The sequence below is a fragment of the Epinephelus lanceolatus genome, chromosome 7 (genome assembly GCF_041903045.1).
Source record: "Epinephelus lanceolatus isolate andai-2023 chromosome 7, ASM4190304v1, whole genome shotgun sequence".
Taxonomy (NCBI): Eukaryota; Metazoa; Chordata; class Actinopteri; order Perciformes; family Serranidae; genus Epinephelus; species Epinephelus lanceolatus.
Window position 1 is genome coordinate 14,319,561 of NC_135740.1, and position 24,125 is coordinate 14,343,685.

A 24,125-nucleotide genomic window follows, 5' to 3' on the forward strand; every position below is an offset into this window, starting at 1 on the left:
TTCACGGAGCTGCACCGCTGGGTCCTAAAGCCCGCCAAATACCCAGCTGTGGCCTGTGTGATAAATGTTAAAGCTGCTGCTGACCAGAGTTACTGACCACACTGTAAAAGTAAGTCCATTCAAAATATTTACTGACCTCAAGCCATTTAAGGAAAATGTGTCATACTGCACATTTTCACTGGAACTACTAGTTAGATAGCATATTGATTGATACAGTGGTTTCCCAGAGGAAATAAAAATTCAAAATAAGATCTCCTCTTTGTCCAGACTATTTCTCCTAGACATACCTGAGGTCAACATCAATATGAGATTTTGAGCATTTTCACATACTTCTCAAGTTCAGCTCCAGAAAAATAGCTTCCCTCTGTCTAGGTGCAGTCCTGTTTTAAGATCTGAAAAATGCTCATTTTACTCTCTTGCTACAGTAATCTTCATTTGTCTGAAATAATCAGCTCTTGAGATAACAGTAAGATTCAAAAGAAAACTTGACTGGCTCATAAATGAGTTTGCACAATTTCAGAAATTTGTCTCAGTGATCAACCTCAAGTCTCATTTCTCTATGTATTGTGTCTGTTCTCAGTTGAGAAACCTCTGAGAAGCCTGTGAGCACAGCAAAAGAACTCCTGCTGATGTATTCTTTTGCTCCTTGTTTCTACTAAGCAGATGTTTATGCAAAACAGATCAGAAATTAGAAATATCCAAATAAGAAGCTGATTTATTTCTGACGAGACAATGAAAAGACTATTGTGAGGAGCAAAATATTGCTTAAAATTTATCGAGCCTGATAATGGTGAGAGAAAGTTAGCTTTATTAATATGATTTTACAGGTCTTTACAGACAGGACCATGGCGTAAGTTAGGTTACTTCTAGCAAAAGGACTCTGGTTTCATTCCAGCTATCAAACTGAGAAACAATTTACACCTAAGAGCCAGTAATAGATCCTAGAAACTTCAAAAGATGTAAGAGTACAAGGACCCTCCACACTCACACACAGATGTATAAAGAGAACTAGATACAGTGTTCGAGGCAGGGCCCCATTCATTCCTATTAAAGTTGTTGCTCAATGGAACATGATGCCACAAAGTTCGACTCTCTGGGTATAAAATGATCTGGATCTTCTGCATCATTGGGCTTGTAGAGCAGATGCATTGCAGACTTTTGCATAGCTAACGTCCCGTTAAGTCATTCGCTAACTTGAATGGGGATAAAATGATTGAAAAAATTAATCTTGTGGCTTTTCTAGACATCCAAATTGTTACACATTTCACAGGGGTTGTGGCGCTCAAAAAATGTATCCACTGATTTTCAGATTTAAGCCTATGGGAAAAAGTCTTTTTGGACTCAATGGCATTACGTAACCAAGTGGCAACCTCCAGAGCTGAAAAATTAAGCCAAAACACAGAAGTGCCAAAAACTGCAGTTCTTTGAATGACCACTTGAGGCTGGCTCCCAAAGCCAGTCACTCCCCAGAGACTCCACATTGAAATGCCCAACTTAACAGCAAAAACAAACATGTTCACAACCTGCTACGAAAAACGGTTTGGTCTCTGTAGCTAATTTTCCTCTTCATGGCAACTGTGCAGAGGGTGAATTTTTATTTAACTCAACCATTTATATTTTATTAAGCTTTAAACCATGATTAAGAGAGGGCCGATAGTGTCCTCAGATCCACCTCTCACTCCTCTACGGTGCCATCCTTTCACCCAAATATGGTCACTTCTGGCTCCAAAAAATCCAGATGGCAATGGCCGAAATGTTGAACTCAAGACTTCAGAACAGGAGTCCACAAACCAGTGGGTGAAATCATGGTTACTTTGTCCATTATTTTTACAGTCTATGCACGAGACAGACCCATAAGTTGTAACTGCCACTATGAAAACTGGCTTTAAAGCCCAGTGCACGTCCTGGGGGCCTGGTGGCACAGGGGTTTTCATAGTAAGCTGCGACCAGGAGCTCTACAGCTTGCTCAATGGGTTGGTCCATAAAAATTTCCCCATCCTTTGGCAGCCACAGTTTTTGCCCTACGAGGCTGAAAGTCAGCATGTAGGTCATATGTGTGGGCATGTTTGTGTTCATGCCAATTGACTAAATGAGGCAAAAAAGGTGCTTAACTTCCAAATGGATTCACATTCTTGCCCAAGATTTGTGGAAAAATTGATCACTTGCCAAAGGACATCTGACTGAGTGATGATGCCACCTGTCAAAAAGGAGCAAAGCATGGATGAATGTCAAAAGGACATTTAGTGTTAAAAATAAGCATTTTTAAAAGCTGTCATCAGGAGACATTCAGAGACACAGCTTAGTTTTGAGACAGGATGTAGCTGACCAACATTTAGGCTTATAACAAGTCCATCTGCATCCTGTAGAAAATGTCCTTATTTGCTCCCCACTGGCCTGAGACTGGTATCGTTTGTTGAATCAGCCTAAATGTTAAGTGGTGTGTCACAATGTGGTAGGTCAGAGGACAGTTTAAAATGTTATTTAAAGCCTAAATTCATTGGATAAAGTACTGTATATTCTGGCACTGGGCATGAAATATCCTGAGTTTGTTTAAGTGATTGTCGGGCTGTTAAACAGAGCGTGAGGCTATTTTGAGAAGCTCCCCAGTGCAAACACAGATGGATCCCATGTAATTTAAACTAGATGTAAACCCATTTTATCTGCACACCCACACTGAGCTGTATCAGATTATCAAGTTCTTCTGACATCTTTTTTTGTTTTGGTAACACATATCAAATTTCAAATGTAATTTTATAGTCAGCAGCATTTTGCACACCAGTGAACGGAGCAGCCATCTGTTGCAGGACAGTAGACTGAAAAAAACAATAAAAGCTAGTAGTTAAACTAAGCAGAAGTGATTGACTTAGTGAAGCCTGACAGCCCTGCTGCATGCCCACTCCTGCTGCGGCGCTACATTCATGGAAAGGAACTAAAAAAAGCTTGATTGTCCAATGATTGTAAAACACTATTCAGTTCTGACAGCATCACATGGATCAGATCACTCTCCACTGTTTAAATAAGCAATCATATTATTTGCATATTCTAATTAGGACAATCAAGCCTTGATATATTTGCTCATGACTGATATGTGTTTTATCACTAGTGCACACCTAGTGGGTATAATTGCCTCATATAAAAGGCCAAAAAAAAAAAGATATAAAAAAGATTATGACACTGCAGAGGGACAGTTGGAAACCAAATATTTATTTAGGGTTGTAAACTTATGAAATCCTCCATGCATATAAGCCAGTTTTATTTTAACCCAATTCACTGTCCTCAGTGTGGAATTCATTTTTGGAAGTCAGTGTATCCCGAGGGACTTGGAGTAAAGTCAGCTTGAGGCCACAATTAACCCGCAGGCCAAAAGATTCTTGGACATCACAGATCACATTTACAGGAATCTGTTACTGCTGCCAAAGATGTTTAAACAAAATATACTGTGATATCGTAGTCTAACTCACAGCCAAACCTTCCGCCAGTGTAGTTCCCCAAACCACAACACCAAATAATTGTATTGTATTCAGAATTGTGTGTAAAGTTCTGTACTGTACAAGGGTTGTGCACTGACCTAGACAGAGACAGGAAATCACGTTCAGCAGTGGAGGGAGAGGGAGTCTTCAATGAGGATGAATACATCCATAGATTATACTCCATCCTGCTACCTAATAAAAAGAGTATTAAGTCAAACTTAGAGCAGGTATTGTCTCCAGGCTTTGGTCCCCAGACTGTTCTTAAAATGTAATATGAAGAGACTTTGTGCCATTACGGTAAATTCAACGTGGCTAATACTGGCCTGCTGAACAAATTTCTAATGTAATTTATACTTTACTTTACATTTTTCCAGTGAGCTTCACTGAAACCCATCTTATCTGTGTCCTTAACTTGAGTTGAATAAACTGGTTACATTCTTGTCAGATTGAGGTCTAGTGTTCTCTCACCCTGCCGTTTTTAGACTGGAGGTCAGTCTTGCCGTCTTGATTCTTCTCAGAGCTGTTGTCTGCCTTATCAGTAATTGTTCACTCTAACATTTCCTGGTGACACCAGTGTTAACTGGAGCGAACAGTCCCAGTGTCTGCAAGGCAAACACCACTCAATCTGTTGACCATATCCACGTTTTTGAAGCTGGGTCGCTCAGCCATCAGTGAGCAAATGCATTCAATTGGCTTCACAGAATTAGCGCATGTCAACAAAGAGATACGGTGAGCCAGTGCCTCCTTTCCATCCTTTCCATGGTTACAGTGACCACCCACATGTGAAACAACTCCATGCTCATTCCAAAAGCAAGTATTTTTATGGTCCAGGAGGACATTATGGCATTATCCCAACTATGTAAATCACGTGTAATCCTGAATTTTCTCAAAAGTTTTGACATTTGTGCAAATTGTATAATATATAAAAATATATTTATATAATGGGCTTTTAGATATACTGTAATTATGTTTGTTAATTAATATTTCAAGCTATATTAGTGAAACTGGCACCAAGGAAACAATGGCAAGCAGCCAAAAAAGTGACAAGGATATTTATCTTCTCATATTGATGGCAGGCCTCTTAATTTAATCAAATTAAAATCATATCGTGGCAGACTTAGTAATATCAGCAAGTGAAACTTGTGATTTCTTATTATTAATCAATTTTTTCTCAGTTTTATGCTCCCCAGTTATTTAACAGAAGCCGCATTTTCCTGTCAGTACAGATTTTTGGCTGTATTTAAAGTCTTGTGAATGTTTTTATGTTCATTATGTAGATAAATGTCATGTGTTTATGAAAGACGGCCAGTATTAACTGTAGTGACTCCAGCGTGCCCACTACTGAGGGAAAACATTGGCTTCCCATCAGCATGCAGGTCAGATAATCAACCCTGCAGCCAAGGTTTGGTGGGCGGTGGGCCATGATATTTGGCTGCTTGGCTGGATGGACAAACTGAGAGAGAGCTGGCTGTTGTCATGCCGTCGAGTCTCTGGCCTGTCGATTGGACAGTGTTTTCAGCAGCCAGCTGCCACCTTCCCACTGAGGTCTGAAGCTGGTTTGAGCTGGTCTTGGCAGATATTCTCTCCACTTCAAACTCAACCTTAGCTTAAATTCTCAGGCAGTGTTTGTTGGAAAAATTTGACTTACTTCTCCCTCCAAAAGCTCAAACTTGTAACTGAAGTTACCGTGGAAATGCCAGGCTGTTGGTCGTGTGAGCCGTGTTATTGATTTTGTAATGTCCACGAGTCCAATAGCTCAGGGAACATTGAGCAATACCTGTCTTCCATTAGGAGGACTTAACCCCCCCAGTACTGTAGCTCGTCCACCCTTCATTGACCAATCAGCACCCATGCTTTTAGCAGCACTCCTGTGGGCTGCACTGGGTAAACACAAGTGTCTGCCTCAATGTTTGTCAACGCCGGTTACCTAACCATTTATCAACTGACAGTAAGCATCTGGGCAGCTGGGATCTATGTGCATTAGAAATTATAGATTCTTCCATCAAGATTCGTTCCTCTGTCCTGCTGTGTGTGATCCCGTGGGGAGAGCTTATGGTGCAATGTTGTCCTCACAGAGTTTTTCTCCCTCAAAAGTCAAGCATGGAGGTGAATAACCTCCCTCCTACCACCACCCTAATTCCCTGGGGCCCCCTCCTCCCCTCTTGCCTCCCTGCTCAGGGGACGTCACTCCCCTGGCAGCGGTGGGACTGGAGGATGGAGCGTAGGGGCAAGACAAGGGCAGATCCTATGAAGAAACAGTGTGGACAGAGGGGAGGCGTAACAGTGCTGCTCTGCTCAGTGTACATACCAGCATATGAATTAGTGTTGAGCACAGTCCTAAAGCAGAGTTTCAAGGCAGCAGTTCATGGGTGCACTGGATCTAATTTGACTTTTACCTGCACTTCATGTGCAGCTGATCTGCTGTGTGAGCTGTAAGAAACGCACCGACACTTCTGAAAGACTGTTTTTTTCTCGGTGTTGGACCCTACACCCGTTACATCTGCACAGTCTCATTCTAACAGGTAGGTGCATGTTTCTGATAAAACTCAGTATTTGTGTAATCAGTATTTGTCAATCCTTTGCAGTATGTGTGAGTTGCTTGTGAGGCACCGGTCTTTGCAGAGAAATTCAACATGTTCAGTTTTGACCTGCATGTTGCTGTCACTGTACAATGTAAAAAAACACATGACATTTATGAAATAATAATGCAGGTAACATTTTACCTGACAGGCTGATGTACAGTAATTTGCATTGTCATTTTCCAAAACTGAATTTTCACTCTTTAAATCTGATTTTGTTCTTTGTGATCTTCACTTTTACATCTACTGTATTCTTGGAGACGCTGTAATACAGCCCACATTGTAATGTTAATGAGCTGTCACGTCCAAAACTCATTTCCACCACACTTTAATTGAGATGAATGCATATTTGGACGGTCGTCAGTGTTAATATACGGTCAAGATAGTCAAGGTTTTGGTTCAAAGAAGAAAGCTTAACTTCAAAAGCAAGCCAGAAACTATTCATGTGAGAGCACATATCCCCCTCATTTATGTTATTGTATTCATGCAAATATTTTAGCCAGGGTCTCCACCAGTCTTACTAATGGAAAAAGACATTTTTAGAAAGGAGACAATGACAACAAAGAAGACCCTGCAGGTTGTTCTTTATGTCCTTTTTAATTTAATTACTAAAGAGAGATACTGGAATGTCTTTATTGTGTTCTAATGGTGCATTCACAGTCTTCTTATGAATGCCGCTCTTTGAGTACTTAGATCTGCACCATAACCCCAAACAATGGATTTTAATGGGACACTTACTGTATGAACTTTACCACGCTGAAGCACTCAGCAGCATTCCTACAATGCACGTCATAGTTTGTAGAGTTAACATTTTTCAACAGTCCTAATCCCACCTTTGTTTCATCCATATTTACAGCATGTTTGTCCAAGAGAACAAGCCTTAAGAGCTGCTCAAAACGTAAAGCACGTGGAGTTCAAACTTTGCTCACAGATCTGATGACCTAGTTCAAATAGGTTTTGATGTTTATGTCCTAGTTAGAAGTTTGCCTCTAAGCCAGACCTATGCTGCACAGGTATTTCCACAGTTTTCTTCTCCGCCCCCCCTGTCAGTAGGTGTCAACATGCTGGAGCAGGTTCTGTCGTTCGGCCGTTCCCTGGTGCGCAGGAAAGTGGTCGACCTGAGCAACCTGGAGGACTCAAAGCTGTGCCGCTGCCTGGGGACCGTTGATCTCATTGCCCTGGGAGTTGGCAGCACTCTGGGCGCCGGCGTCTACGTCCTGGCCGGCGAGGTGGCCAAGGGCGACTCAGGCCCCAGCATAGTCATCTCCTTCTTAATTGCTGCCCTCGCCTCTGTCATGGCCGGCCTGTGTTACGCTGAGTTTGGCGCACGCGTCCCCAAGACTGGCTCTGCTTACCTTTATAGCTATGTGACTGTGGGAGAGATCTGGGCCTTCATTACTGGATGGAACCTCATTCTCTCCTATGTGATTGGTGAGTTAGTGACATTCTTTGAATCATGTTATTTAAATGTCCAGTGTGTACGATATAGGAGGATCTAATGCCAGAAATATTAAATGTGTTTTCCCTTGTGTATAATCACCTGAAACTAAGAATCATTGACACCTTAGAATGAGCCGTTTATATCCACATATGGTCTGGGTCCTCCTCCATGGTAGCGACCATGCTGTTTCTACAGTAGTACAAAACGGATGAACCAAACACTGGCTCTAGACAGGGCCACTCATATTTTCACATCGGTCACCATAGTTCTCCTACACATAAAGCAAACGGGAGAAGTTTCAGTCGGTTGCAATCTGCAACCCCACCATTAGATGTCACTAAATACTGAACTCTGAACCTTTAAAGGAGATGCTGATTCTCCATTGTTTTTGTTTTTTGCTTTCTCGCAGGTACCTCCTCAGTGGCCCGGGCTTGGAGCGGCACATTTGACGAAATGATAGGAGGGCACATAGAGATGTTCTGTAAGACCTACTTCAGCATGAACTCTCCTGGTTTGGCTCAGTACCCTGACTTCTTTGCCGTCTGCCTGATACTGCTGCTTTCTGGTAAGGCAGCAAATAAAGGCTGAAAATCATAGAATTTAAGTCAATATGATGGTGCAGGGGCTGCAGACAAAGAATGGAAACTAGGTTTGGTACATCTTGTTTAAGAAAAACAAACAACGTTCATGAGCCCCAGCTGGATTAATCCAATAAAGAGATGGCAGGACACTGTGTGATAAGTGCTTAATAGGGCAGGGCAATGTGAGTCCACTGGGAGACCACGTTCACCCTCTTCCGTTTTGAAAACTCCCTGATCATCCTGCTGGTCTTCAGCAGCACCCGCTTCTCTTTCCCACAGTTGCACTCAATCACATCTGGGAATGCCCAGTAAAGCTACAATCGCTATACAACCTCAGGCAACTGAGAAGCTCCGCTGCAACAGCTGAGGGTTTAGTGTCCTCAGTAGCTGTTAATGACTTGGAGAGGACTCCATATTAACTTCCCGTGGTCAGATTCATGACAGTCCACTGATTCAAAGTGGACATGTTTTGGTTAAATCCCGTCTTTATAACCCTCAGGCTAAAACTGAAAACTTTATCATGCGTTGTATCCATTCGCCTGCCAATGCAATGGTCACATTCGGTCAGTGTGACCCAGAAACCAGCCACTTGTGTTTGACTGTTTTGAAGGACCACTGCTTTCAAACTTGTGCTACTATACCCATCAAAACCACAAAGAAATCAGATCCTGTTTCTGTGAAACTAAAAGAAAAATAGAGGTTTGTAGCTATCACTCTTTTGATATAGTCTGAGGCACCCCAAATAATTTTCTGTACATTTTTTTGAAGATTTTTGTCAGTTCTTTCATGAATATACACTATCAGTCAAATACTTCTGAACAAATTTGACTGAAATTCAAGCAGTTTAAGTCCAGTGAATAATGTGAAATCATACAAAGATAAGTGCTAAACTACCACAACTTAAAAAACAAAAGTTTAGGATGCAAGAAGCTGAAAAACAATATAAATTTTATAGTTATAATTTTCAGGTAACAAGTAATGGCCTAAAAACTTACAGATGCTCTGCAGCAGTGGAAGTAAATGAAGCCTTAACAGCTAGTGTTAACTATTTCTACAGGTGCCCCCAATGTTTGTTGATTACCCACAAATCCTCTCTCTGAATAAAAGCAGTGTTGGAACAGACTGTGTTACTACACCCTACAAAACATTGTTTGGGCAATATTGCACTGCAGGAGGTACATTGCTGTCATATTGGCAAGAAAAAGGCAAATAATAAAGGAAAAGAGACAGACTATTATAAGCCTTAGGTCTTTCCTTTAGAGAAATTGCAAAGATAGCCAAGGTATCAGTAAGAACAATTTCGTCGACATCAAAAGGCGCCTGGAAACTGGAGGAAACTTTGACAGGGAGAGGTCTGGCAGACACAGTTCGTAACAGAATCAGAAGGCAAGTTTCTGAGAGTCAACAGCTCGTGCTGATAGGCAACTAACAGGACAACAACTTCAAGCACAGCGTAACGGTGGTTGAAAGCATAGACTTTAAAATAGTGGATGTAGCTGTCACCCATTGGTTTGTGGACACCGGTTTTGAAGCCTTGAGTCAATTTGGTGCCCATCTTGATCTGACTGAGAACCTGAGGACACAATCCACAGCCAAGCAGTCGCTCAAAGCATTCCTGCCCTTGAATATGCATAACATTTAAGCCATAATAAAATGTAACAGGTGAGTTATATAAAAAGTCACTCTTTGTTTAGTTGTCAAAAACGGTGAAATAGACCAAAACTGTTTTTGTACCAGGTTGTTAACAGGTTCATTTCTGCTGTGAAGTTGGGCATTTTAACATGGGCGTCTATGGGTATTGACTGGCTTCTGGAGCCAGCCTCAAGTGGCCATTCAGGGAACTGCAGTTTTTGGTATTTCTGTGTTGGCCTCATTTTTCAGCCCTCAAGGTTGCTGCCAAGTTAAAAACAAGGAAGTCTCTGTTTAAACTAAAAAGCTGCAGGTTTGACCGATTGAGTGGCAGTAAAAAAGTTATTGCTAAAATTGGTCAAGATAATCAAAGTCTTTCAAAGAAGAAGCTTTAACTTTAAAAGCAAGCCAGAAACTATTTACCGGAGAGCATATCTCATCCCTCATTTATCTTATTGTATCCATGCAAATATTTTAGCCAGGATCTCCACCTATCTTACTGACGAAGAAAGACATTTACAAGACAATAAAAACAAAAAAGACTTTTCAGTCTGTCTTTTTATGTTTGTTTTTAAAAATGTAAATACTACTACTATAAGAGAGATATGAGAATGTCTCATTGTGTTCTAGTGATGCATTCACAACCTTCTTATGAATGCCACTCTTTGACTAGTCAGATCTGCACCATAACCCCAAACAATGGATTTTAATGGGACATTTACTGTATGGACTGTACCAAGGTGAAGCACTTAGCATTCTTATAATGCACGTCATAGTTTGTAGAGTTAACATAACAGGTTCTAACTGCAGTCTGAGTGATTTTTAGGTATTGAGCTTCAAAGTTTTTGCATTCCAAATAGCAAAAATGATACATGGAACAAGTCTCTTACATACATGAAAATGACACACACCCTCAAGTTATTCTGAATGTAAAATATCAAAATCCTGTCAGCTTTGTAGATGGGTTTTTTAGGGACGGAACTTCTAATCCTAAGAAGTCCATTTCTACTTGGAGTTATAAGGTTTTATCTTACAAATCACGTAAAGAAGCAATTATTTTCAGAGAATACAAACAGTTTACTAATTTGTTTTAAACATAAAATTAGTGTTGTAACATAGTGTCTACCTATATGAGAAAGTTTGATTTAATGTTTTCTATGATATTTTTCCAACATTCATTTCTTTTCATAGAACAGATCTTATTTTCATAAAGCACAGCAGGTTAGGTAAAGGTCAGTACTAAATATTTTTTTAAGTATAGAGGTCAATTTTAGGGAGAAATATGATTGGTTATTATAAAACACATTATTCCAGGAACCATTAGTTTAAAATTTGTGTGGCTCAGACAGCAAGAAGCTACTGTAACACATCTAACCAAGACTGTACTGCAAAGAAAGAGGGAGGGACAGGTAAAGTATAAGTCTACGCTAGATATATGCTGAATGAAAAGGGCTACCACAACATTTTGCTGCACTATGCATTACCCTCCGGTCTCTCTCTTCATCTACAGCAAGCTAAAGACCCAAAACAAACCCCTAAGCTACAAATGCAAGATATTGAGATTACTGGGAACTTCTACGACAGTGCTGGGAATAACAAAACAGTATCTGATTTCCATTGTAGAAAGAATGCTGCCAGTGTGTTCAGCTGTTATATCTGCAAATGGTTGCTACCTTGATAAGTCAAAAGATTAAACGTGTTAAAACAAAGATTTTTTTTATCTCCAATTGTTTATTTGTTCTCTGCTTTATTTCAGAGTACATTAAAACACGTAAATGCATAAATGTCAACATAAACTGTTCAGAAGCTGTGAAATGTGTACCCTAAATGACAAATTTTATTAACTTTGGTGATCCTACTTGTAGATTTTTATGTAGCATGCTAATGTTAGCATTTAGCTCAAAGCACCACTGTGCCTCAGTAGGCTACTGCCTCACAGAGCTGCTAGCATCGTTCATCTGTAAGCTGTTTAATTTAAAGTCCATCAAGTGGCAGTGTCTTTTAAAAAAAGTATTAGGTTTTTAGGTGATACAACTTGATAATAATATTAATAATGATGTGGACAAAGACACATTGCAACTACTCGACATTCACTGATAAAATATTTATCAAAGTAGTGCTGGCATTTCAGTTAAACAGCAAACATCACATCACTGTGCTGAGCTCTGTTGCCTCTCTGCCCATCACAGGACTGCTGTCGTTTGGGGTGAAGGAGTCAGCCTGGGTCAACAAAGTCTTCACTTCGATCAATGTGCTCGTACTCTTGTTCGTCATCATCTCTGGCTTCGTCAAAGGAGACTCACAAAACTGGAAGATCACTGAAGAATCCCTTATTAATGTCACCATAGTTAGAAGGTAATTCATTAATTTAACCATTACAGTTATATGTTTGTAAAGCCCTAAACAACAGACATAACAGAACTATCAGTATTGCTGATAGTCTGATTTGTTTGCATTGATGCATTGGTCTCTATAAAACATGCAGGGCAGCAGTGGTTAAACTTCTCCTTATGTCAACCATGTTTTTATGTTATGAAATAACAGTTTATGTGTCTCAGGAACTTGTCGGTGACAGCCAACGTGAGCAGTGATTATGGAGTTGGAGGATTTATGCCCTTCGGCTTCAGTGGGACCTTAGCTGGAGCTGCTACCTGCTTTTACGCTTTTGTTGGATTTGACTGCATTGCAACTACAGGTGAGCTACTGATCGGATGTGATAAAAAGAACAGTTCACCCCAAAATCAAGACCACATATTTTTCCTCTTACCTGTAGTCATGAACCAGTTACTCAAGATAATCCACATTCCTTGTTGTGAAGCAGTTTCATAAAGGAACTACTTTCTTTTACCAAACTACACCCACCAACCGTATCACAATCCAGAAGGAAGTGTGCATCTACTGCTGGCTCACCTAGCACCACTGAGCTAGCTAATGCTACAGTTAAGCCAAAGAAGATGCCATAAATCTTAACATCTCGTGCTGTCACAAGCACAAGCCTCTTGTCCATGAGTAGATGCACGCTTCCTTCTGCACAGTGATGCAGTTGGTGGGTGTTGTTTGGTAGAAAGAAAATAGTTCCCACATGAAACTATTTTTTTGTGGTGCACTTTGAGCACCACAAGCTGAGTGCCTTCTAGTTCCATTATACTGAAGAGAAGGCAGACATCTCTATGGCCGATAACTCCAACACTCAGCAACTCACACCACAACAATCTAGATTGGTAATCAGCATTAAAGGTGAGAGGAATAATATTTTCCTTTTGATTTTGGGGTGAACTGTCCCTTTAAGAGTGACTTAAACAAAGCTAAAGATATTTGTGTGTCTGTGTGTGACAGGCGAGGAGGTGAAGAACCCTCAGAGAGCCATTCCCATCGGCATTGTGGTGTCACTGACCGTGTGCTTCCTGGCATACTTTGGTGTGTCAGCCGCACTCACTCTGATGATGCCCTACTACCTGCTGGATGAGAAGAGCCCTCTGCCCATGGCCTTTGAATATGTGGGCTGGGGCCCTGCCAAATATGTGGTCGCTGCAGGTTCACTGTGTGCCCTCTCCACCAGGTAAGCACTGGATTGCTTTTGTAAAACAAGTTGAGGACAAAATGTTAATATTCATAGTAGACAAAGTATTTAGTTGTTGCATTTAGGTGTCTTTAAGACTTTCTGGCTGATGTGCATACTATAAATGGGTGATAATGGTGGAGGAGATCTGGTCAAACTTTCTGACATTGCATTTGTCTGTCTTGTTATTAGATTGGTTCCTGTTGCTTACTGGGGCATAGTGGGTCCAGTGCTTAAGCCTCTGTGCTGTCAGATACCTGCATGTGTTTGTAACATATTATTTATAATTGAAGTATCATACATATGGTGGGCAAGTTTGTCTATAAACAATATATTGGTGTGATTTAATTCTGTCTTTCTTCCCTGAAGTCTTCCGAAATCAGTTCTCCCTCAGTTTTCCATAAGCAAGCCCTGGTGGATGTCAGTCACAGACTTCACCTATGATCTGCACTCATGTGCATATTCTCCAATTAGACATGTCAGTGCCTGCAGTTGGTGTTAGGACGGTTCCTTTGGGGTCCGCCCCTTGGCAGTTGTTCTCACAGTTGCTACTAGTTGTGAATCCCCTTTGACACACATTTTGGTGCATTTATATATTTGGAATAAATGTTAATATTTCTGGGTACTGTAAGGACTCACAGACACATGCTCAAAACAGGCTTGACTCCAAATCAACACTGAAAACTGAGAAAAACAACTAAAACCTGCTTTCAAACATAAACATGTCTGTTTAAAGACAACGGAAACAACAGGAAAGAAAGACACCAGCTGACCTCAATCATGCTCTGAAGCTTTGATGATGTGACTGTTGGTGTTAATTTGTGTGTGTCTGTGTTTCGGGCTTTGGACTAACTTTGTTGGTCTTGCATGTCTCTGCTGTCTCATGCAGTCTGCTGGGCTCCATTTTCCCCATGCCTCGTGTAATCTATGCTATGTCGCAGGATGGGGTGCTTTTCAAAGTCTTAGCCCGAATCAATCCTAAGACGAAGACCCCACTTATTGCCACTATGACCTCCGGTGTAGTAGCAGGTGAGAGTCGGAGAGCGTCCAGTGAGATTACTCCCGCTAATCTTTTTCCACTAATCAACTGTGAAAGACACAGTGACAGATGCAGATATTAATTTGCTTCTTTTTTCCTGAAATTGACCCATTCTTTTAAACCTCTTGTATCAATAATTCCCTTTATAGGAGGTTTTCCCTCAATATACATATGTTGTTTTTCACAGTTGTGCAGGTGCTATGTTTTTTTTCCCTCAACTTAACCATGAACCCTCTTCTCCCTAGCCTGTTGGGCTGCATGTTCCCTCTGCCGCGCATTCTCTTTGCCATGGCACGAGATGGTATTCTGTTCAAATTTATGTCCAAAGTGAGTAAGCGCCAGTCTCCTGTAGCTGCCACCATGGCGGCAGGTACCACTGCGGGTAAGAGATGAAGACTCGCCTATTATGGGGTTGTATCGTGGACGTTGTTTGGTGTTTTGATCTGTGCACGCTGGTGGTGGTGACTGCATGTTAAAGTTAGTGATGGTGCTTCCAAACCCATATGAAAAACATTGCACACATTATTTAGGTTGATAAGTTCATTAACATTTAAATAGGAAGCTACAGCCTGGCAACCTTAAAGTAACGGCAAGACTCCAGGAAGTTACTGCTCCTGGCACATAACCCCCTGAAAAACACAATGTCTTCTTTTTTATCTATACCAGTCGTGAGCCTGGAGAGGATTATGTGTTTGGTTGTGTGTGTGCTGTCTGTCCTCAGCTAATCTCACATACTACTGGACCCATCAGCCTAATGTTTTTTGAGTGCACACAGTAATAACTGTATGCTCAAGAGCATCTCGTGGTTGTGGTGATTCACAATTTTTGTATTGACTGCTCTGTTTAATCATTTAATCGACTGATGATTCCTCCCTCCTCTTAACCGGCCGGTAGGAGCTGCAGGTAATCAACAAAATCACAGCAAAAGACATTTCCGACAACCGTCTCGACTACAAACAAGCCTTGCCTAGTCTGTTGCAGGCAAACTGACATCCAGAGAAAACTTTGGTTTTGTTTTGAACCCGAGCATCTGCAGATTAATTTCATACCCCATATTGTCGCTGTCCAATGAAAAACACGTATCTCCACTTTTGACGATTTGACTTTCTATGCACTTTGATGGACACTTCTGACACCCAGTGGAGATACGTGTTGAATAGATGATGTAATAAAATGTCTTTCCATTGGTCATTTGGATACCCAATGCTAACGATTGCTAGGGAATATTATGGACACTCCATGCACTGTAGAAAGTCAAAATCATCAAAAGTGGAGATACGTGTTTTTCATTGGACAGCAATATATAATTCACTAAAGCTACGTATGATAGGAGATTAATAAATCCCAGTTTTGCTGTCTTTGCTGCTGGAGGAGACAATTCAGTGAGATTCAACTCTTCTTTCTTTGGGAAGTATACATAGGGGTTTTATTGGACATCTTGTTTAAGGTTTGTCTCCATATAGCCTGTCTACTCTGCTTACACTTTGATAATGTAACCTGCATATTGTCTCCCCTTCATTCCATTACTGTCATGTATACACACTGAACACACAGACTGCTGCACACTCCCTGTTCCCCACCCACATGCCTGGAGACACACCTGACAGTGATCTGCACTTGACTTTCTAGTTACACCTTTTTTGTACAGATTAAACAACACATGAAACTAGAGTACAGAGACGCTTACCTTAGTTTGGCTCAAAGACCGGAAACAAGGGGAAACAGCTCGTTAGTAAGGGTGTCGCAATGTACCAGTATTATTAAAAAAAAACCTATTTCTTTCCGTTCTCGCTTGGTCTCCCTCGCCTTTGTGTAATTTATTTGCCAAAAAAGAGAGAAAACGCACAATAAGTTAAAGATAAATTTGATAGCATTACTATTATTTTTACTATTGTTTAAAATTTTCTTTTCATATCACGGTTATATCATTATCATGATTTCTTTGGCCACAATTATCGTGTAATGAAAATTTGATATCATGCCAGCCCGAGTCCAAAGGTAACAACACTTGCATACCAGCATCTGTGAAGCTGATCTATTAACACGTTATATCTGGTTTGTTGAATTAGTATAAAAACTGACATGGAAAAAAACAAAACAAAAAAGGACAAGTTGTGGTTTTACAGGAGGTTGCTGGATTTCCTGGTTTGGAACAGTGACTTCCCGGGGTTTCATTGTGACTTTTAAGATGCTGGGCTGTATTCATATTTAGCACACATACATGAGAGTGGTATCAATCTTCTCATCTAATCCCTGGCAAGACAGAATATACGCCATTTCCCCATATATCAAATTAAGTCTTTAATTCTGTAGGTTTGATTGAGATTTAGGTTTTCTTTCATAAAGTTTTTTATTTAGAAAAGATGGTCACCACATTGAAGAGCATTAAGATAACAGTTAGTGGTTAGTGGCTGTATTGAAATCAACTTCTCACTTTGCTGCAGTGATGTCGAAGTGTACTCCAGGGTGTGTTAGTACATCGTAACATCACTCCAACAGAGTGCACTTCTGACCACGCAGTGAACAGGATTGAAACTTTCAACCTGAAAGGATAGTGAAACATGTCTTTTTGGCCTGCTGTTGAGTCAGTCTTAAAGTTAAGTAAAATGACTTAAACTGAGATGTTCTACTTCCAATGATAAAATAAAGTAGAAATGCAAATGGTTGACCTCTGGGGACTGGTAAGGTGCTCACTGCCCTCAGGTATTGGGCTGAGACCTGTAGGATGAATGATGTGAGTAAAAATGGCAGGCAGATGTGAACACTGGGTGTACAGTGTATAGTGCAGCTGATAGAACAGGGCAGGGGAGCTTTCTCTGTTATTTCAGTTTTAATATTATGTTATGAGGAGCAGTGGACATACCACGGCTCTGTGTTTGTACTGTGCTGCTGAGATCAAATTCATACCGGAGTCTGCTGCTGAGATACAAGAGAGGGAACACCACAGTGTATCTCACATCAAACGACACTCAGTACGCAGATGATTACAGCTGTCAGCCCAGAGACGCATTTGGCTCCTTTGTGTCTTTTTATCATGAAGACATGTCTGCATGAAATTTAATTTGCATCCGGTCATGTTTATGTTTATTGTTGGAGTGTGCATCTGAAAAAAAATCAACATTTTAAGTGCAAGAATATTATTGTTGTGGGTGTAAATGTAAATGCATGTATTTTGTGTAAATGATTGTCTCCAGTAATCAGTAATGATCCCATGTCTTGTAAATGTTCTTTGTGCTAACTACATTTTTGTTTTGCTTGCTATAGCCATCATGGCTTTCCTGTTTGACCTCAAAGCACTGGTCGACATGATGTCCATTGGAACTCTGCTGGCCTACTCGCTGGTTGCTGTGTGTGTCCTGATTCTCAGGTGGGTACAGTTATAAATATCGAAGGACTCTTATTTGAGCCACACTGTGAAACAGTTTACCTTGTGGATTTCTAAAAACCCACTACAGGTATGATCACCTCGCAAACGCCTCCTGTTATTGCATCACATTGGTGATGTAAGAGCTGTGAATGCTCCCATTGTGTGAGTGTGAAGTGGCTGCTTGAGTGAATGAAGGTGTTTACTGAAGTTTCGCTGCAGTCTGGACCTGCTGTACACCTCTGCTGGGTGAACTGAGGTGACTCATCACCACAGCAGTAGTAAACATGAACACAGTGTTCGTTCCCTGATTTTAACTGGATTTACAGGCCTCGCTGTTTTGTAAAGTAAAACTAAACAGCTTATTTCACCGTGAAAGCGATCTGTGGCTGTATATATGACACTAAAGTAGAGATGTACTGATTGATCAGCTGAATTTTGGTATGAGCCAATATTGGCCTTATTAACTGCCATTGGCCTATAGTCATGTTAATAAAATGACATTCACCGGTCATCAATTTTCAGACATTTTCCCCATAGACCACTATTGACGTCTATAAGCTGTTGACAATTTTTATTATGAAGTTTTGGTCCATGGAGGTTTTATATTTGTAAAACTTTCCTCAAGCCGAGAAAAGCGATTTAAAAATCTGTGATGTCATCACAATGTTAAGTCTATGAGCTAAACAGAATATCGTGGGCACAGCTTGCAGGAGAAACACCACTGCTACAAACTGTTCCAGTTAAAGCAGGGGTTCGGTATCTACATATTATTATACATCTAGGATTGCGTTTACATGGACATTAATACCTTGTTTATGATCGGATTTTGAAATATCTTGTTTATGTATCTAAGCATGTAAACACTATACTCCATTTATGAGATACCCTAATATGCTGGAGCACTCTAAAAGAAACAAGAATAATGAGAAATAAGAATAACCCAGTTTTTCTGTGGTCATGTAAACACAATATCACAAATATAATCATAACCTGGATAAACCTTATAAACAGGTTATTAATGTCCATGTAAATGTACTTTGTGATTGCTTACATTATGATGCGTTCAAGCTCTATTCAGTAAAAATGATTATTGGGTTAAGGTAAATTATATTGCTATCGTGATGTGTTCAAATGCAAAATGCAATTGGGATTTTGGGATTTATTTAAGGTTGTTTCATAAATTTGTATGATTGTATTTGTGCTTGTTCAAAGATTGTGTAATGAAGGGCTGAATGACTTTAAAACAGCTCAGTTATTATAATTTTATAATGAAGATTTTTTTTGTTTCCCTGGCACAAAAGGGGAGTAAGTAAAAACAAAAACAAAATAAATAAAAACAACAGAAACATCACTATGGGCCAAATTGATATAAACATCGGTATCAACCCAAAATTTCACAATGGGTGCATCCCTAATGTAAATAGGTTGTATGTAGAGACATTGAAAACACTGAACATTTTGCTGTGGTAAAATGCAGACTTGTGACCTTTAATGTCTGATGCCTCTGTGGTCCAGGTACCAGCCAGATGGAACCCTAGAGCGGCGAGCAGGCACCAGTGAGAGAGACTACCTGTCCTCTGAGGAGGGCGAGTCCGACCTGACAGAGTCAGAGTCCCACCTCAACATGCTGAAGGGTGGCAGCTCCACCCTGCAGGCTGTCCTGCACCCTGCTGTCTCACCCTCTGAGCATTCTTCCAGTGTGGTCAACATGTCCATCTGTGTGCTAGGTGAGTGAACCAAGGTTATATAATCTTTCCTTTTTTAAATGGTGTGACAAAAGACATCCGAATTAAGTGTGTGTTTTCAAACCACAGTGCTGGTAGTGTGTGTGGTCAGCTACCTCACCACATACCACATCTACTCCATCCTTGGTATGGAAGTGTGGATTCTGGTATTGCTGGCCGTGTGTCTCCTCATCTTCAGCGGCTGCATCTTCATGGTCTGTAGGCAGCCTCAGACTAGCAAGAAGGTCTCCTTCATGGTGCGTGGCAGCTCAGTAACTTCACCACTTTCATACCAAACCCTGAGTTATTGAGTGAGATTGATCCAATATTTTGCTTGTTGTCATCACAGGTTCCCCTTCTGCCCTTTCTGCCCATTCTGAGCATATTTGTCAATATTTACCTCATGGTCCAGCTCAGTGGAGACACCTGGATACGTTTCTCTGTGTGGATGTTTGTGGGTGAGTGTCTTTTAACTGCTGGTCCAAAGCTGATCCCATCCGGTTACAAACAGCCATGATCCATCGTGGACATTTACAGGAGTAGTTTGACATTTTGGAAAATATGCTTATTAGTTTTTTTTGTTAAGAATTAGAAGAGAAGATGAATACCAAAGGAACTCTGCCTCTGCTGTAGTTGTGAACATAATCCCTCGGAACACCACAACATGGTGATTTCACAGTTTGGATTTTATACTGATTTAACAAACCAGATACAGAATGTTGATTAATGAGCTTTAGAGGCTAGTGGATGGATTCTGTCTTTCGGACGAGCAAAGCTAAGCTAACTGTCTCCTGCAGGTGTCTAAAACCTGCAGTCTTTCTATTGGCCAGCAGGGGGCGACTCCACTGGTTGCAAAATAATGTCTGATTGTGTAGACATCAATGGGAAAATGATGCTACTTTTTGATTGATTTATGATCTCAATCTCAAGTTTCAAATATTCTTTGATAAAGCATGAGGTTCATTTAGTAAATCATGGTCCTATTTAGAATAAAATATACGTTAAAGCCAGCTACGCGTAAGGGTGTGGCTACAAGTCAGGTCCATCCCTCGCTCCTCCACAGCTCCACCCTTTCACCCAAATATGGTCCCTTCTGGCTCAGAAAAAAACAACGACCAAAATGTCAAACTCAAGGTTTCACAAACCAATGGGTGACGTCACAGTGACTACGTCCGCTTCTTTTACACAGTCTGACTGCCTGTGGCTTCATATTTACACATATGAAAGTGGTATCAGTGATATCTAATTCTTGGCAAGAAAGCAAACATGATCTAAAATGTCAAACTCAACCCTCAGAGATGCGACACCTGACAACTCTTCCTAACTGGATGCGAAGGAGCAAAGAAGCAAATATCAGATTATTTCAGTTTGAAGATGAAGATGTCCTAACCTGCTCCGTGTGTCAGTGAACAGGCTAAGTGACGTGATGCTTGCTAAAAAACCCCCCACAAATGTTCACCCTGGCTCTATTTTTGTGAAGTTTCTGGCATGCTGTTCCTTAGGCTCGATCAGGGCTTTAAAAGGCTCCCTGATTGTTGTTGGCTAGTTTTTGGTGCTCCATCTGCCAGAGGTTGCCCGCTCACTGTATGTTAGAAGGAGGTGTTACACTGTTTTTTTCATTAGTAGCCTATTTCATATCTCTTCCAACATTTTTCTCAGGCTTCCTGATCTACTTTGGCTACGGCATGTGGCACAGTGTGGAGCGCCAGCGTAACCTCCAGAATCCTTCAAAAAGCAGCAGCACCACAGAACACAACAAGACTGGCGGGGAGAAGCAGGTTGCTATGGGTGCAGTGGGAAAAGACCAGGAGTCTTTCATCTGCCCAGAAAAGACCAGCCAGTGTTAAAGCGAAAGACTCTGTGAGGCAACGGATGCATAAAAGCACACAGCAGCTCTGCCTCGATGCACCTGTTTATACAGCTTCGCCATGTGGCGCCTCAGTCACAAGCACATTCAGCCTGCAAAGGCAGCGTCAGTACTCTGTATCAGCGGCCACACGATGGGGAGCCGCTCTATCACTGTGATGGAACCACATCCTGTAGGTCACATGGACAGCATGGAGGCAGAATTGAAAGGACAGGTAACACACTGGAGAGTGATGTTCATTTCTTTTAATGATGAAGCAGTCAGCGCACGACTGCAGCAAAGCTTTTTCATTATGGACTTCTTAGTGCTTGATGCTCATTTTATTTTTTCTGTTACTCTTTACATTTTAAAGCAGATTTATACAAGTGTTTTTTTAAATGTAAAATCTGGGAAATCCGTCTCATCCATTTAATGGCACAGAGTATTATTAGATTTTGATACAACACTCGTGTACATTAGAAATAGTGTTAGTTCATTGATGTTGACGGGTCTCCAACGTAGTGAGTCCCCGGGACTCACAGGTGGGAAAGTTAGTGGGTCCTCATGCTGCACAACAATGGCCAAAATGATAATCACGATTATTTTGATCAATGCTGAGATCACGATTATTTATCACAATTATTAATTGATTTTAGGCACAAAATATTTTTATTGCACTGTCACATTTAAATAAACAGAGCACTGCTTTCACTTCCATGTTGTGCTACTTCCTGCTAATGTACAAATCTTTACATCTCCTAGAAATAACATGTAAATAAAACTGTATCAAAACATTAAACCCAAAAATAAATCCTTCGCCTGAATTCAGTGCATCTCCTAGGAACAAAACATAAATATAACTGTACCTAAAATATAAGCTAGCTAAAATTAGATGTGCCAACACAGAATGCAACCAAATGAAAACAGCCTTTATATTGGACACATATTTTTAGTGTAATGTGATTACAGTTGTTATTTCAGTCTGTCTTTGTGAGCTGGTTGGAGTCTGAGGTGATGCTGGACAAAGACAGGGATTCAGTGAGGTAACTTAAGTGACTCTTCACCTTCTGCTCCAGGCATTTGATTTTCATTTTGCTCGTCTGCTCTCTGCTGTATATTACTTTTTGCCTCTGCTGCAGCAGCAACATTCAGGAAGGTTTTTCACAGGCTGCCACTGCAGGGTACACACGCAACCTCCAAAAATAGAGGCTGGCTATTAGTTTAGGAAACACTTGATTTGATATGCAGTGGACTTTTCTAAGAGTGGAGCACACATTGTATACATCAGTAGTGATTTTGTGGCTGTTTCTGGTCAAATAAAAAGGATCTTACTTTTACCAACAAGGTGTATCTCTGTAGGGATCCTTTGCATAATGTTGTCTGACACTTAGAATAACAATCTGAGCCTGTCAGTGGCAAAAGCAAGTACTTCTAGTGGACATACATTGATGGTGCAAACATGCTCTGAGTTATCACATTGCAGCCTGTGGGGCACTGCTGGCTGCAGCATTCTCGCTCAGTACCAGACCAATTTAGAATAATTGTTGTTCCTATTGGTCACTTAGAAATAAATATGGAGGAAAATAGTACTGTCTTAACCGGAGTACCTTGCCACCAAAAAAAAGCACAATTACTTAGAAATTGAAGTATTGTATTACTGTATAATACAAGATCTGTCTTGCCACATAATTTAGATGGCCTTGACATTTTTTGAGGTTTATTCTGTTGCATTCAGTGTCGTTCTTAAAAGGCTGGAGTCTGCATTGCTCTATAACCACCCTGAGGAGCCTTTTTGTGCTGCACTGAGTGCACTCAGTTCTTACATTTCTCCCTCTGGGCTTTAAGGGGCCATCCTGTTTTTCCTTTACTGCCAGTGATTTACACTAATCCTACACTTTTCAGGAGGTCAGATACCGAGGCTGTAAGACGTTGGTGAGTGATAGGTTTGATTGATATCTGCAGTGCAACATTTTACATGAATGTGGAAAATTTCAGAAGCTTGTCTCAGCAGGAATAAGGTAAGTATCCTACTGTCAGTAGTGGTGCAGCCGGGGGAGGGTGAGTGTCATGGCCACCCTGATATAATTGCAAAAATAATCAAAATAATTGGAGGTCTCTGTTTGTGGTGTTTTTTTTTTATTTGAGTAGGTGTGTTCCCAGGAAATGCTTTGTTCCTTACAATCCATGTGGTCATTCAAATTAAAGCTGTATATTTGTCTTTTTAAGGAAAAGGACAACCAGCCCATCTGAGGAACAATGAATCATCTAAAGCCCAGTTCAGACCAAAGACTTGCAACAGGACAAGTTGAAACAGGCAACTAATTGCAATGTGCCGTTCTGCAATGTTCTAAAAAGCTGTTGGTTCACACCAATACAACTAGATGAGATGGAGTATCATTTCTATGCAACAACTCTCTGTACTTCCGTTCTAAATTCCAGCTTTACAGGCTTGTTTTGTGGCTGAATATAATTTATAGTTTCTTAAAATATGAATGAGGAAAGTGATAGGGAGATACTGGCTACAGCTGCATTTGTTGTATTGATAAAACTGCAAAAAACAGAAACAAAACGAGCATCAGATGGACTGTATTCAAGATAAATACAACACAATAATATTTATAACCAGTGCCAATTAATGAGTCAATGAAATGTGTTTGTGTGTGTCTGTGTGTGTGTTGGGGCACTGTGAGGACAAAAAACTGAGGGCAAACATTCCATCTGCGGTCATTTTGACTTGACCAGTGGACTTCACTACAAACCGATTGGCTGTTAAAACAGGTGACGTGCTTTATATGCTTTATGTTCTAAAACCAGCCACCGTTGATTTGAGCATTGGAATTGCAGGTGACGCCATCAGCCGGCACACACCGCTGCAACTTTGGTCTGCAAT

The 24,125-nt window shown here is 40.7% G+C and overlaps 1 protein-coding gene across 4 annotated transcripts; it reads left to right on the forward strand.

Annotated features, from left to right (window-relative positions):
• The first annotated feature begins 5,451 nt into the window (after positions 1–5,451).
• On the forward strand, positions 5,452–22,571 carry slc7a2 (solute carrier family 7 member 2). 4 transcript variants are annotated; one of them, XM_033633455.2, is made up of 12 exons: positions 5,452–5,992; positions 7,100–7,480; positions 7,900–8,055; positions 11,890–12,055; positions 12,259–12,395; positions 13,037–13,259; positions 14,149–14,288; positions 17,563–17,665; positions 19,181–19,392; positions 19,480–19,646; positions 19,739–19,847; positions 21,049–22,571. In XM_033633455.2, the coding sequence occupies exons 2-12, from the start codon at positions 7,111–7,113 to the stop codon at positions 21,234–21,236; spliced, it is 1,971 nt and encodes a 656-aa protein (XP_033489346.1). In that variant the 5' UTR covers positions 5,452–5,992; positions 7,100–7,110; the 3' UTR covers positions 21,237–22,571. The 4 variants fall into 4 exon arrangements, with proteins under 4 accessions (XP_033489346.1, XP_033489347.1, XP_033489348.1 ...); XM_033633456.2 differs by having other exon boundaries at positions 7,103–7,480; XM_033633457.2 differs by lacking the exon at positions 14,149–14,288 and adding an exon at positions 14,544–14,680 and having other exon boundaries at positions 5,453–5,992.
• The last annotated feature ends 1,554 nt before the right edge of the window (positions 22,572–24,125 follow it).

Bases quoted from the DNA above. Each gene is read 5' to 3' on its own strand.
- slc7a2 (XM_033633455.2), top strand. From the start codon at position 7,111: ATGCTGGAGCAGGTTCTGTCGTTCGGCCGTTCCCTGGTGCGCAGGAAA. The intron at 13,260-14,148 runs GTAAGCACTGGA...TGTCTCATGCAG, and splicing joins CTGTGTGCCCTCTCCACCAG to TCTGCTGGGCTCCATTTTCC. The intron at 14,289-17,562 runs GTGAGAGTCGGA...TGCTTGCTATAG, and splicing joins GACCTCCGGTGTAGTAGCAG to CCATCATGGCTTTCCTGTTT.